Below are 15,734 nucleotides of genomic sequence, written 5' to 3' on the forward strand. Positions count from 1 at the left end.
TGAAATAAGTTGGTCAGAGAAAGACAAAGACTATATGATTTCATTCATATGTAGAATTTAAGAAACAAAACAGATGAACATAGGGGAATGAAAAAAAAGAGAGAGAAGCAAACCATAAGACACTCCTAACTACAGAGAACAAACTGAGGGTTGATGGAGGGAGGAAGGTTCAGGATGGGCTAAATGGGCTATGTGGGTGATGAGTACTAAGGAGGTCACTTGTTGTGATGAGCACTGGGTGTTATATATAAGTGATGAATCACTGAATTCTACTCCTGAAACCAATATTACCCTATATGTTAACTTACTAGAATGTAAATAGAAACTTAAAACAAACAAACAAAATTAAGAAACTGAAATCATACCAAGCATCTCTTTCAACAACAATGGTATGAAACTTGAAATCAGTTACATGAAAATAACTGGAAAATTCACAAATAAGTGGACATTAAACAATATGCTATTGAATAATCAATAGATCAAAGAAAAATCAAAAGAGAAATAAAAAAAACCTGAGACAAATGAAAATGTAAATATAGCATATCAAATTGTGTGATACAGCAAAAGCAATTCTAAGAGGGAAGTTCATAGTGATAAGTGACTACTCTACCACAAGTAACAAGAAAAGTCTCAAACAAGCAACCTAACTTACACCTCAAGGAACTAGAGAAAAAAACAAACAAACAAACAAACAAACCACCAAAGCCCAAAGTTAGTAGAAGGAAAGAAATAACAGAGTACTGCAGAAATAAATTAAGTAGAGACTAAAAACATAATAGAGGTCAATGAAACTAAGAGGTGGTTCTTTGAAAGAGAAATAAAATTGACAACTCTTAAGTAGACTCATAAAGAAAAAAAGGAGGACTCAAATAAAATAAAAAATGAAAAAGAAGTTAATCTAAATACCATAGGAATATAAGGGACCATGAGACTACTATGAACAATATGTCAACGAATTGGACAACCTAGAAGAAATGGATACATTCCTAAAAACATACCTCCTACCAAGAATGAATCATAATAAACAGAAAATCTGAGCAGACTAATAATAATGAGATTGAATCATTAATCAAAAATATCCCAATAAACAAAATTACAGGACCAGAGAGCTTCACTGGTGAATTTTACCAAACATCCAAAGAAGAATTAATATCAATCCTTCTCAAACTCTTCCAAAAAATAGAATAATAGAGAACTCTTCCAAACCCATTTTATGAGGCCAACATTACCCTGATATTAAAACTAGACAAGTATGCCACAAATAAAGAAAATTACAGGCTAATATCCCTGATGAACATAGATGAAAAAATTCTCACAAAATATTAGCAAACAGAATTCAACAATTTATTAAAATATCATACACCATGTTCAAGTGGGATTTATTACAGGCATGTAAGGATGGTTCAATATGATACATCACATTAATGAAATGAAGGATAAAAATCATATGTTCATCTCAATAGATGCAGGAAAAGTATTTGAAAAAATTCAACATTCATATATGATAAAAGCTCTCAACAGTGTGTATAGAGGGAAAGTACCTCAACATAATAATGTCTACATATGAAATGCCCACAGCTAACATCTTACTCAATGGTGAAAAGCTGAAAGTCTTTCCTCCAAGATCAGGAATAACACAAGGATGCCCAATCCCATCACTACTATTCAACATAGTATTGGCAGTCCTAGCCAAAACAATAGGCATGAAAAAGAAAGAAAAGGCATCCAGATTGGAAAGGGATAAGTTAAACTGTCACTATTTGCAGATGACATGATTTTATATATAGAAAACCATAAAGACTCCATCAAAAAACTATTAGAACGAATTAACAAACTCAGTAAGGTTGCAGAGTACAAAATCAAGACAAAAAAATCTGTTGTGTTTCTATACACTAATAGTGAACTATCAGAAAGAGAAATAAAAAAATCTTAATTATAATTACATCAAAAGGAATAAAATTCCTAGGAATAAATTTAACCAAGGAGGTGAAATACATGTATATTGAAAACTATAAGACATTAATAAAAGAAATTGAAGACACAAATGGAAAGATATTCTATGCTCATGGATTAGAAGAATCAATATTGTTCAAATATCCACACTACCCAAAGCAAACTATAGATACAGCGCAATCCCTATCAAAATGACATTTTTCAAAGAAATAGAAGAAATCATTCTAAAATTTGTATGGAACCACAAAAAACCTCAGTAGCCAAAACAATCTTGAGAAAGAAGAACAAAGGTGGAGGCATCATGCTCCCTGATTTCAAACTATATCACAAAGCTATAGTAATTAAAACAGTAGAATATTGGCAACAAAACAGACACATAGACCAATGGAACAGTATAGAGAAACAATAATTAAACCCATACATAAATGGTCAATTAATTTATGACAAAGGAGCCAACAATATACAATGAGGAAATGACTGTCTCTCCAATAAATGGTGTTGAAAAAACTGAACAGCCATATCCAAAAGAATAAAATTTGACCACTATCTTACACTATGTTACACAATTAATTCAAAATAGATTAAAGACCTGAATATAAGATCTGAAACCATAAAACTCCTAGAAGAAAACATAGGCACTAAGCTCCTTGACATAGGTCTTTGTGATCATTTTTAAATCTGACACCAAAAGGAAAAATAAACAAGTTGAACTACACCATACTAAAAAGCTTCTGCACAGCAAACGAAATAATCCAGAAATGAAAAGACAATATACTGAATGGAAAAAAATATATGTAAATCGCATATCTGATAAGGGGCTAATATCCAAGATATATAAAGAACTCATACAATTCAACTGCCAAAAAATTGAAAATCCAATTAAAAAATGGGCAGAAGACCTGAATAGATATTTTTTTCAAAGAATACATATAGATGACTAACTGGTACATGAAAAGATGCTCAACATCATTAATCTTCAAGGAAACAACAAATCAAAACCATAATGAGATATCACCTCACATCTGTTAGAACAGCTATCATTAAAAATATAAGCAATAACAAATGTTCATAAGGATGTGGAGGGAGAGAAACCTTCAGCACTGTTGGTGGGAATGTAAACTGTACAGCCATTATGGAAAACAGTATGGACATTCTCCAAAAAATTAATCTAGCAATTCCACTTGTGAGTAATTATCTGATGAAAATAAAAACATTGACTCGAAAAGATACATGCACCTCCACATTAATTGCAGCATTATCTACAGTAGCCAAGGTATGGGAATAATTTAAGTGTCCATCAATGAATGAATGGATAAAGGAGATGTGATACACATACATGCACACACACATACACACATACACACACTGGAATATTATTCAGCCATAAAAAAGAATAAAATTTTGCCATTTATGACAACATGGATGGACCTCAAAGGCATTAATAGTATGTGAAATAAGCCAGACAGTGAAAGACCAATACTATATTATCTCTCTTATATGTGGAGGGAAGAAAAGAAAGAAAGAGAGAGAGAGAGGGAGGAAGAGGGAGAGAGGGAAGGAGAGAGGGAGGGGTATAGGGAGAGAGGTAAGGACAGTAGGAAGAATAGAGGGAGGAAGAGAGGGAGGAAGAGAAGACAAGAGAAGAGAAGAGAAGAGAAGAGAAGAGAAGAGAAGAGAAGAGAAGAGAAAGAAAAAGAAAAGAAAGAAGAAAAAAAGAAAATCAAGCTCATAGATACAGAGAACAGATTGGTGGTTGCCAGAGGTAGGGAGTGGAGGTTGGAGAAATGGGTGAAGGGGGTAAAATTTTATTTAAAAATAAAATAAATAGATAAATAAGCAAACAAATGATAGGAAGCTAAAAAAGAATCTTTGTGGGGATCCATCAGCACACAAGAGAAATAAGAGTTGAAGTATTTGGAGAACAGAATGCTAGAGAAGTCTAGGGCACAACTAAAAAATAAACTTTCTTGCTTCACAATTGTGCTTAAAGTTTATAGATACAAAGATTTGGGTTTCCACATCTTTGCAAATTTTAGTTCCTATAGGAACTCAAAAGCAGATTTGAATGCTGATATAGTCTTCCTTATTTCAGCCATCAGCATTTAAATATAGTCCTTAATAGCCTTTAATGGAAATGTGCATTTGTATGGGACATAGAGATATGAAATGGATGCAATTTTTAAATTTTATTTTATTATGTTATGTTAATCACTATACATTACATCATTAGTTTTTGATGTAGTGTTCCATGATTCATTGTTTGCGTATAACACCCAGTGCTCCATTCAATACGTGCCCTCTTTAATACCCATCATCCAGACTAACCCATCCCCCCACCCCCTCCCCTCTAGAACCCTCAGTTTGTTTCTCAGAGTCCATAGTCTCTCATGGTTTGTCTCCCCCTCCAATTCCCCCCCCTTCATTTCACCCTTCCTACTATCTTCTTTTTTTTTTTTTTTAACATATAATGTATTATTTGTTTCAGAGGTACATGTCTGTGATTCAACAGTCTTACACAATTCACAGCGCTCACCATAGCACATACCCTCCCCAATGTCTATCACCCAGCCACCCATCCCTCCCACCTCCCACCACTCCAGTAACCCTCAGTTTGTTTCCTGAGATTAAGAATTCCTCATATCAGTGAGATCATATGATACATGTCTTTCTCTGATTGACTTATTTCGCTTAGCATAAATGGATGCATTTTTAAGTCACTTTTGAACAAATCCACTTTCATCCTGACAGTGTTTTGAAGTATCTTACCTGTTCTCCTTTATCCCCTTTCTGACCAGGTGAGCCTGGAGTTCCTGGCAATCCTGCTTCTCCCTGAGCAAAAATGAATTTTGTGTTATCAAACATTCTGTCACATTGAGCTAAAGTTTATAAATATGAAGGTGACAATAGTAGGATAAAGCTTTACTCTCCTCTGAGCTGATGTTGGTCCCTCCACTATAATGCCCTTCCCTTGCTCAGGAGGCTCAGTAATCTCCCTCTTCCAAATACCATCTCCTCCATGAGACTTTCCATGGATTGGGATACGTGATGCTCCTCTATGCCCCTAGCACCTTGTACTTGCCTTTCTCGTGGAGCTTATGATATAGTATTGGTCACTAGAAGAAATGTAAGGTTCCTCTAAACTTTTACCTCACCCCTGTATCTACTCGTCCAGCCAGGAGTAAAGTGGTAGCTGAATGTGTTGTCTCTAACAGCATGTAGTAAGTCGCAGTACTAAGGAACATTCTGCTCTAGGAACCAGGGCCAGTTTTTTCTTTTCCTCTTTCCTTTCTTCAGGTATGGGCATAGAGGAAAACCACCATTAAGAAATCACTAAGCCTCCTTGTAGCACAGCCTCGTGACTACCATTACCATTCATAAAAGAAGTTCATGTAGGTCCATGGGACCACTCTTCCTGACCAGGGGACCATACTGGTACAAGTGAAGCAAATTCTTTAAGTAATATTCTCTGCCTATTTCCTACAGTATCAGTACACAACAAAGAAATATTATATAGATTATCTTTGTGTATGTGTTAAAGAGCAGGCACTGTTTTCTTCAACTGAATTCCCAGAACGGAAGCCTATTCCTGGCACATGCTAAGTACTCAATATTTGTCTGTTGGACAGGTGGATCTCCCCTTTACTTTCTATCCATTATATTTCACAGCCTGGAAAGATAATCTGATGGCTTTAGAACTATCCAGGAAAAAAATCCAGGAAATCCTATCCCCAGTTCCCTTCTCTTAATCTACCCCAGTGATGGAGTGGCTTATGTATTTGATTCAACTAGCACTAAAGGTCAAGACACATTCTGTGCACCGGGGCCACATCCAAGGGGCTTGGCTCAATTTGTGTCGTGGCTTTTCAGTGGGCATAGATTGAAACTAGCAAACCTTGTTTGGAATGCACTGGCACTGGTCTTGAAGTTCCTGCTTTGCTGGGAGATAGGCAGACATTTTACCGGCGTGAGCGGGTAACAGTGATGATGCAGTACTTCCATAGCCATTCTGCTCTGGACACTAAAATCCAGGAAAATGAATACGGTCAATTCCAAACATTCTAACATCCCAAATACTGGCTCCCACCAAACTAGGGATGACGTAACTTGCCTGTAAGAACTGCCTTCTAATGAGCCAGAAGTTGACACTGGTATGTCAAAGTTTCTAATACCTTTGCTGTTTCACTAGGCCCCCGATGTGTTTTATTACACTGACAACATGCTAAAAATGTGCTAAAATGTTGGTTTGTTGAGGAGGCCTAAAACTATTATAAATGACTTTATGATGAGTACAGTAATATCAAACAATAACTGCCTTGTTACAATAAAATAGTTATACATATTACATCTGTGTACGTGTTTGTGGAACAAAAATTTAAAATAAAAACAAGCAACGTGAACTTTTAGAACCTTGTTTACTCCAAGATGATTGTAAAGGCATGTAAAAGTAGAAAATAAATTCTTTTTACACTCTAGGATGATATAGATTTAATTAAAGTATATACTAGTCTTGGTCTTTAAAGTCCATTGTCCTTTAAAGTTATTAAAATGTCTCCATTGTAAAAGACAAGTGGTGAATTTTATACTTAAGCAGTGGGTTCAGAACATGTGGGATAACATGAAGTGAAACTTAGTTACAAAGCAATGAACTTTTTTTCTGTCAAAAATAAATCCAGACGGGGAGGATAAATAAATGCATCCCTTCCTCTCCACATCATTTACCAGGCTCCTCACCCCGGTCTGTAACTGTGAATTTGTAATTTTATAAATTTGCAATTTCATAACTCTGAATTTTCAATTTAGGGGAAAGAGTTCAGACATTACTTTGTATGCTACAAATCATATAGGCTTGGAAAAGTATTGTCAGGATACAAAACTAAAAGATTGTCAGTCGTTATTTATTATGGTGAGACTACCATTGATAATTACTTCCTGCTTTGAATTTGGCTGTATTTTCCAAGTTTTTTATAATAGACATATGTAATTTTTTTAAAGATTTTATTTATTTATTTGACAGAGAGAGAGCACAAGCAGGGGGAGCAGCAGAGGGAGAGGGAGAAGCATGCTTCCCGCTGAGCAGGGAGCTTGACGCGGGGCTTGATCCCAGGACCCTGGGATCATGACCTGAGCCGAAAGCAGACGCTTAACTGACTGAGCCACCCAGGCACCCCAACATACATAATTTTTAAAACAAAAAATTCTTTTGAAAAAAATGGGTAGCACTCTAATGCTTGTGAAAACAACAAAAACTGTAAGAAAAATAACACCCATAAACACTGGGACTAGTTTTCTGTGTCTACCCCTAGGTCTATCACATTTACTCTCTCCAGATTTAATAATTAGCTATTCTGTTATCTTAGTAAATTTCCAAGTCCACAAGCCTAAAAGTCATATTAGAATGAAACATGATTATCAACAGAATAGTCCATTTATCTCATATGATTTGATATGATTTTCCAGACTTCCTGCTCTACCAGTTACCACTTAGATGACCAAGACCCAATTTGAGTTCATAATTTTAGTCTGGATAACTAATTTACTATATTAAATTGGGGATTTAAATGACTTTAAAAGTATGTCTCAGGATTCACTATAAAACTTTCCACACTCTCCAAAAAGTGCCTAAAGGGAACATAAAAATGTACAAAGTAAGGACTCTTCCCTTCATAAAACCTCTGGTTTTGATTTGACACATATTTAGTTAATTGGCCCTACAAATTTTAATCACATTTCTCATTTATTTTCAACAAATGTTGCTGATTTTCTTCTTCTGTCTATGTCTGTAGTCATGAAGCTTTACAGAAATAGAAAATCTAATTAATAGAAGAAAGGAAGTATATTTCAGATGATCTTGAATGAATTTCACCCTTGACCATGCTATAAAATATTAATTACAAAAAGCATGTCTAATTTGAAATTCCAGGATAAAATTAAATTTTTAAACAAGCACATTAAAATTTTCTGAATTCAACACTTTTCAAAAAAAAGTTGGTGTCAGAATTGTAACAGATGCACTTAAATGGTTTTTATATAATTATTTATCTTTCAAACTATACACTTCCATTTGTAAAATGTAGCATGTTCCTATTTTCTGCTACTCATTAACAGAATGGTGATGTCCTTTCAAATAATTATCAGCAGGAAAATAAGCAGGCTTTTGTTATTTTTTCCTATAGTCAAAGATGAATTCCTACCTTATTTTCCACAATTTTACTCCTAAACAATCTTTTTAAGATATGATTAATTTTTCTTCCATAATTTGTGAGGTTATGTTATTGCTTTTAATAATCCAACCACTCCATCAAATCTATCACTTATACTTCCTTAAATGGTTTTCTCATAACTTGAATTGAAAATATCTATTATGTGATGATACAGAGTAAAAACTACTGGTCAAAAATACAGTATTTAGATATATCAAAATATTGTTATGTTACTTTCAACCAGGAAAAGTTATTATTTTAAGAGCTCTTATATCCTAAGGGAATAATTAATTTAAAAAATAAACTTTTGGAGAATTAACATTTTCAAAATTTAAATATGTGGCTCCAGGAAGTCTAGGTATTTCAAGTCTGTAGATTGGCATTATAAATTATCTTTTTAGATATTTATAGAAAGATATTTGGCTGGCTTTCATTTTACTTGGAATGAGAGCCATAAACTGGGTTGGCGATATGCTTTATAAAACCAAGTTACATAAGCAAAACAAATAATTTTGAAAGACTTAGCTATGCTTTGAATCAGTCACATTATTATTCTACTACCCACAGTGAGTGACAGAAGTTAAAAATATTTTTGAATTACTGAACTATCAATAAAATTTTCATATTGGATGGCAAGTATAGAACTTCTGCGAAATCTAAAATGCAAAGAAAAACATTTTCACCTTTTACTTTTACTTTTCATATGTTCTTTCTGTAAGATTTTATCGAGTTAGTCCCTTTTAAACACCTTTTTGTACCATCTACCTCCTTTAATAGTTGATAAGTCAACAAGTCAAGAAACAATGTTTTGACTATCTTCTACAAACAAAGCACTAGGAATTAAAAAGAAGAGCATGAAAGTATAACTCCCCTCAATGAGTTTAAAATGCAGTTGAATAAATTAAAAACAAATACAACTATATCTAATAATATAAGATAGCACACATGACCATTATAATGAGAGATAAAAAAAGTACTGAATTTTTTTTAAATGGAAGATTGGTATAAGAAAGCAACAGTTGGACAGTTAGGTTGGGAATATTAAGAATGGAGGCTAAGTAATTGAGTTTATGTTTTGTTGTCAAAAGGGAATGACCAAAGGCTTTGAGAAAGAGATGAATAGAAGGCAGGGAACATGCCTTATTCATGTCTGTTATTGCCTTGTTCTTTAGCACAATGTCTAGAAGATCAATGTTTTTGAATAATTAATGTTTAGTGAGAAAAAGTAAATGCATATACAAAGCAATGATTCAGAGACTTACTCTGGTTACGCTGGAAAGAAAAAGGTCTAGAGACGGGGAAGGCAGTTGACATGATAATGCAACAATCCAGGCATGAGATAAAGGTGGACCAGGTCAGTAACAGGGAAAAGGAAGATGAAAAATCTATCAGAGGGTGCCTGGGTGGCTCAGTTGGTTAAACATCTGCCTTTGGCTCAGGTCATGATCCCAGGGTCCTGGGATCAAGCTCCGCATCGGGCTCCCTGCTCAGTGCGGAGCCTGCTTGTCCCTCTCCCTCTGCCCCTCCCCTCTGGGTATTCTCTCTCTCTCTCAAATAAATGAAGTCTTTAAAAAAATCTATCACAAAAGAAAACTATCCAGGATGGAGAAGAGGAAAATGAGTAAGAATAAGGTATGATCACAGATATAAAAATCTCTGCCACTGGACAATAATGACGCTACTGTCAGAACACAGTTTAGGGAGAAAGTAATAAATTCTCTCTTATTTATGCTGAGTCCAAAGTGAGGACATACCATTCCCAAAGTTCAACACAAAACACTGGGATTCAAATTGTGTAAAGAAACTATGTGAGAGCGCTATGAGGGGTCTCTTACTTGGAACAAATTACTCACCTGGCTTCACAGAAGATATTCAGTGCTGTCCTACATTTGCACTCTACGGACTAGGCAACTGGCATTCTATATTCTTCACAAGGCGAAAAAATTAACTTACCTTAGTATCTGATATTTCGCAACATGTTTCTTGAGCTAGGAAGTTTGAGTTACAGTAGATTTTAAATTGGTGAAGTTCAATCTATTAAAAAAGTAGTAATAAGACACATCATTAGTTTTCTTGAAAGTCACATTTAGGCACTTAAGAACTGTGGTAATTTAACTGGAAAGATAAAAGAAGCTAATACAAATAAATTATTGGTAGATATTTTAATGCTTTTATTTAATTTAGGATTCATGATTTTATGGACCATTTGAAAAAGAGACATGGATTCAATTATTGAGATAGATCTCTAGATAAAGGAAATCAGGTAATGAAAGCAACTGCAAATCTTCGCTACTTGATTCATACAAAAAAGAAGTATTTAATTAAAGAGAGGTATTGTTACACATTACAAGAAAGTATGCCCACAAAATGAGAAATATTTCAAAGTAAAAAACTGTGGAGAAAAAGTAAAGTCAAAGGTATGAACACACGATGGAAAAGGCTTTCCCAGTAGTTCCAGAGCTCTTATCTGAGGCACTGAAACAGATGCTCACTTCTCAATAAAAGGAAAAAAAAAAGTATTTAGTTTTCATCTATATTTCATGGATTCTGTCGGATTATCCATGGATTTTATACTATATTGGGATAACCCTGAGCAATACTCACAATCTTTTTACAAAAATAATCAATTCCTTCTATTTGCTTAGCAGATTCATATTTTTTGGCATTGGACGTGAAATAAAAAGTAGTTCAAAAAAAGTACAATCATGCTGTTAAATGCAAGATCAAGCAACCATGTGAGAAATAAATACTACAGACCATTTAAAAAAATTAAATAGGATATATGTGTAAATTGGCTATTTTAAGTTACTTTATGGTTGCAAATTTAATAATTTAATTAATTCATCGTACAATGATGTCACATATCACATAGGTCAGGAACAACCTCTTCCCTCTTCCCTCTCCTCCTCCTGCCTGCCCTTCTCTCTTTGCCTCTCTCCACCTCTTCCTCTGTCTCCCAGTATTACAGAGCTAGATAATGTATTACTTTGATGTCAATAAGTATGTTCTATAGAAAGATCCAACTGTTGTATTACAATAATTAATCCTACCATAATGGAAAGCAGATATCTTCAGTGAGTTCTGAAACTCTACCCACCACCAAAAAAAGCAAAAAAGGCTGTAACTATTACTCTACAGTGTACTGAGATGAACAAAATCAATTCAGCTCATAGAAAGCGTTAAGAAATCCAGACATCTTCTGAATTCATGAGCAGCCTAAGATTTGCAGCCAATGCGAAATTCTGAGATAAAATGAAACTTATTTATTTTCTATAACTTTTTGCAAGGTATTGAAGTTAACTTTTGTTTATAAAATTTAAATACACTGTCTTACATAGTCGAATGCAACACCACGTAGTAACATATCCATTATGTAGAATGAAGAATGGGGACTCCAATTAATGAATATTCTTCTTAATGAAAACTAATTTAACATCATCATTGTTACCAAAATAGCCAGTAAATATTAAAATTTGATTACGTACCACCCATTGTACTAGGCCCTTTATATGAATTATTTTAGTTAACTGAAGATAGATGATCAATTTTTGATGGATTAGCAACTAATCAAGTACCATGACATTGAAACTACAATTCTAGTTTAATGATGCTTTCTTATTCATTAGTTACTCTGGAATCCTTCACTGACACAGTGCTTTATGAGGACAATGTTTAGGGCTAAGTCTATACTGGCTCTTGTCATACAGAATTTGTTAAAAAAAATCCTTTTTATCAGTTTTGTCACCTATTTCTTTCTCACAAAAGTAACTAGGTAGTATACATAAAATAAATTATTAGAATTTTTTTCAATAACATACATCCAGAGTAAATAAAACATTTTCGCATTACAACAGATCTTATGAATCATAGAGCTTGCATGGAGATGATGAAAAATTAGTCTACTTAAACTTTTAGTAGGACCAAGAATCTTTATAGAATAAAATATGTATTTTATTTGCTTAACTCAAAAGACTATCTCATAAATAAGCTGCATCATAATAGGCTTTAATTTTTTTAATTTTTGTCTTTTTTTCATTTATTTTTTTAAAATTTAATTCTAGTATAGTTAACATACAGTGTTGTATTAGTTTCAGATGTACAATATAGTAATTCAACAATTCTATACCTTACTCAGTGTTCATCATGATAAATGTACTATTAATGCCCTTCACCTATTTCACTTATCACCAACCCACCTCCCCTCTGATAACTATCTGTTTCTTCTCTATAGTTAAGAGTCTGTTTCTTAGTTTGTCTCTTTTTTTCTTTATTTGTTTTGTTTCTTAAATTTTACATATGAGTAAGATCATATGGTATTTGTCTTCCTCTGACTGACTTATTCCACTTGGCATTATACTCTCTAGATCCATCCATGTTGTAGTGAATGCCAAGATTTCATTCTTTTTTATGGTTGAGTAATATTTCATTATATATATAGTTCCTATATAATATATGTATATTATATATAAATATAATTTATAATATATACTATATATTATAAAATAATTATATATATTATATATTAGTTATATACATATATATTAGTTCCCTTAATTTTTTAAAGAACCTCCATACTGTTTTCCTCAGTGGCTGCATGAGTTTGCATTTCCACCAACAGTGTACAAGGGTTCCTTTTTCTTGGCATCCTCACCAACACATGTGGTTTCTTGTTTTTTTAATTTAGTGATTCTGACAGGTGTGAAGTGATATTGCATTGTGGTTTTGATTTGCATTTCCCTGATGATGAGTGATGTTGAGCAAATTTTCATGTGTCTGTTGGCCATCTGTATGTCTTCTTTGGAGAAATGTCTGTTCGTGTCTTCTGCCCATTTTTTTTAAATTGAATTATTTGTTTTTTGGGTGTTGAGTCTGATAAGTTCTTTATATATTTTGGATACTAACCCTTTATCAGATATGTCATTTGCAAATATCTACTCACATTTAGTAGGCTGTCTTTGAGTTTTGTTGATGGTTTCCTTTGCTGTGCAAAAGCTTTTTTTTTATGAAATCCCAATAGTTTATTTTTGCTTCTGTTTCTCTCTCCTCAGAAGACCTATCTAGAAAAAAGTTGCTACAGAAGAAGAAATTACTGCCTGTGCTCTCTTCTAGGATTTTTATTGTTTCAGGTCTCACATTTAGATCCTAATCCATTTTTAGCTTATTTTTATGTATGGTTTAAGAAAGTGGTTCAATTTCATTCTTTTGCCTGTGGCTGTCCAGTTTTCCCAACACCATTTATTGAAGAGGTTGTCTTTTTCCCATTGCATATTCTTGCCTCTTCGTTGAAGATTAATTGCCCATATAATTGTGGGTTTATTTCTGGGCTTTCTATTCTATTCTATTGATCTGTGTCTCTGTTTTTGTACAAGTACCAAACTTTTTTTATTACTACAGCTTTGTAGTATATCTTGAAACCTGGGATTGTGATAACCTCCAGTTTTGTTCTTCTTTTTCAGGATTGTTTTGGGTATTCAGGGACTTTTGTGTTTCCACACAAATTTTAAGATTATTTGTTCTAGTTCTGTTAAAAATGTTATTGGTATTTTGACAGGGATTGCATTAAATCTGCAGATTGCTTTCGGTAGTATGGAAATTTTAAAAATATGCGTTTTCCCAATCCATGACCATGGAATATCTTTCCATTCATTTGAATCATCTTCAATTTCTTTCATCAACGTTTTATAGTTTTCAGAGTTCAGGTCTTTCACCTTCTTGCTTAAGTTGATTCCTAGGAATTTTATTATTTTGGTGCAATTGTAAATGGGGTTGTTTTCTTAATTTCTCTGTCGGCTACTTCATTATTTACATACAGAAATGCAACGGATTTCTATATCTATTTTGTATCCTGTAACCATACTGAATTCATTTATCAGTTCTAGCAGATTCTTGGTGGAGTGGTTGGGGTTTTCTATATGGAGTATCATGTCATCTGCAAATAGTGAATGTTTTACTTCTTCCTTACCAATTTGGATGCCTTTTATTCTTTTTTCTTGTCTGATTGCTGTGGCTAGGACTTCCAGAACTATGTTGATAAAAGTGGTGAGAGTAGACAGCTTTGTGTTGTTCCTGAGATTAGAGGAAAAGCTCTCAGTTTTTCACCATTAAGCATGATGTACAAGGTGGGTTTGTCATATATGGCCTTTATTATGTTGAGGTATGTTCCTTCTAAACCTACTTTGTTGAGGGTTTTTATCATGAACGGATGTTGTACTTTGCCAAATGCTTTTTCTGCATCTATTAAAATGATCATGTTTTTTATCCTTTCTATTCTTGATGTGATGTATCACATTGATTGATTTGCAAATATTGAACCACCCTTGCATCCCAGGTATAAATCCCACTTGATTGTGGTGAATGATTTTGAGGATTTTTCTATTTATGTTCATCAGAGATATTGGCCTGTAGTTCTCTTTTTTTTAATTTTTTAAATTTAAATTCAATCAGCCAACATATGTACATCATTAGTTTTTGATGTAGTGTTCAATGATTCATTAGTTGCATATAACACCCAGTGCTCATCACATCATGTGCCCTCCTTAATGCCTAACACCCACTTACCCCATCCCCCCACCTCCCTTTCTGCAACCCTCAGTTTGTTTCCCTCTCTGATTTCTTCCCATTCAGTTTTCCCTCCCTTCCCCTATGATCCTCCGTGCTATTCCTTATATTCCACATATGAGTGAAACCATATGATAATTGTCTTTCTCTGATTGACTTATTTCACTTAGCATAATACCCTCCAGTTTCATCCATGTTGATGTAAATGGTAGGTATTCATCCTTTCTGATGGCTGAGTAGTATTCCATTGTATATATGAACCACATCTTTATCCATTCATCTGTTGAAGGACACCTTAGCTCCCTCCACAGTTTGGCTATTGTGGACATTGCTGCTATGAACATTAGGATGCATGTGCCCCTTCTTTTCACTGTATCTGTATCTTTGGGGTAAATACCCAGTGGTGCAATTGCTGGGTCATAGAGTAGCTCTGTTTTTAATGTCTTGAGGAACCTCCATACTGTTTTCTAGAGTGGCTGTACCAGCTTGCATTCCCACTAACAGTGTAAGAGGGTTCCCCTTTCTTCACATCCTCACCAACATTTGTTGTTCCCTGTCTTGTTAATTTTAGTCATTCTAGCTGATATAAGGTGGTATCTCATTGTGGTTTTGATTTGTATTTCCCTGATGGCAAGTGATGTGGAGCATTTTTCATGTGTCTGTTGGCCACTTGGATGTCTTCTTTGGAGAAGTGTCTGCTCATGTCTTCTGTCCATTTCTTGATTGGATTATTTGTTTTTTTGGGTGTTGAGTTTGATAAGTTCTTTATAGATATTGGATAACTGGCCCTTTATCTGTTAATGTCATTTGCAAATATCTTCTCCCATTCCATAGGTTGCCTTTCAGTTTTGTTGACTGTTCCTTTGCTGTGCAGAAACTTCTTATTTTGATGAAGTCCCAATAGTTCATTTTTGCTCTTGTTTCCCTTACCTTTAGAGATGTGTCTTGCAAGAAGTTGCTTTGGCTGAGGTCAAAGAGGTTACTGCCTGTGTTTTCCTCTAGGATTTTGATGGATTCCTGTCT

The 15,734-nt window shown here is 34.1% G+C and overlaps 1 protein-coding gene across 2 annotated transcripts in view; it reads right to left on the minus strand.

Moving 5' to 3' along the window:
- The window catches only part of COL19A1 (collagen type XIX alpha 1 chain), a 327,156-nt gene that overhangs the window by 261,044 nt on the left and 50,378 nt on the right, over window positions 1–15,734 (minus strand). For both annotated transcript variants that reach the window (XM_078055163.1, XM_078055162.1), the window contains exons 7-9: window positions 10,107–10,187; window positions 5,846–5,971; window positions 4,720–4,782 (exon numbers count right to left, since the gene is read on the minus strand). In XM_078055163.1, the coding sequence (XP_077911289.1) occupies window positions 4,720–4,782; window positions 5,846–5,971; window positions 10,107–10,187 (270 nt within the window). The remainder of the gene's footprint in view (window positions 1–4,719; window positions 4,783–5,845; window positions 5,972–10,106; window positions 10,188–15,734) is intronic.

This window comes from Halichoerus grypus, chromosome 9 (genome assembly GCF_964656455.1).
Source record: "Halichoerus grypus chromosome 9, mHalGry1.hap1.1, whole genome shotgun sequence".
Taxonomy (NCBI): domain Eukaryota; kingdom Metazoa; phylum Chordata; class Mammalia; order Carnivora; family Phocidae; genus Halichoerus; species Halichoerus grypus.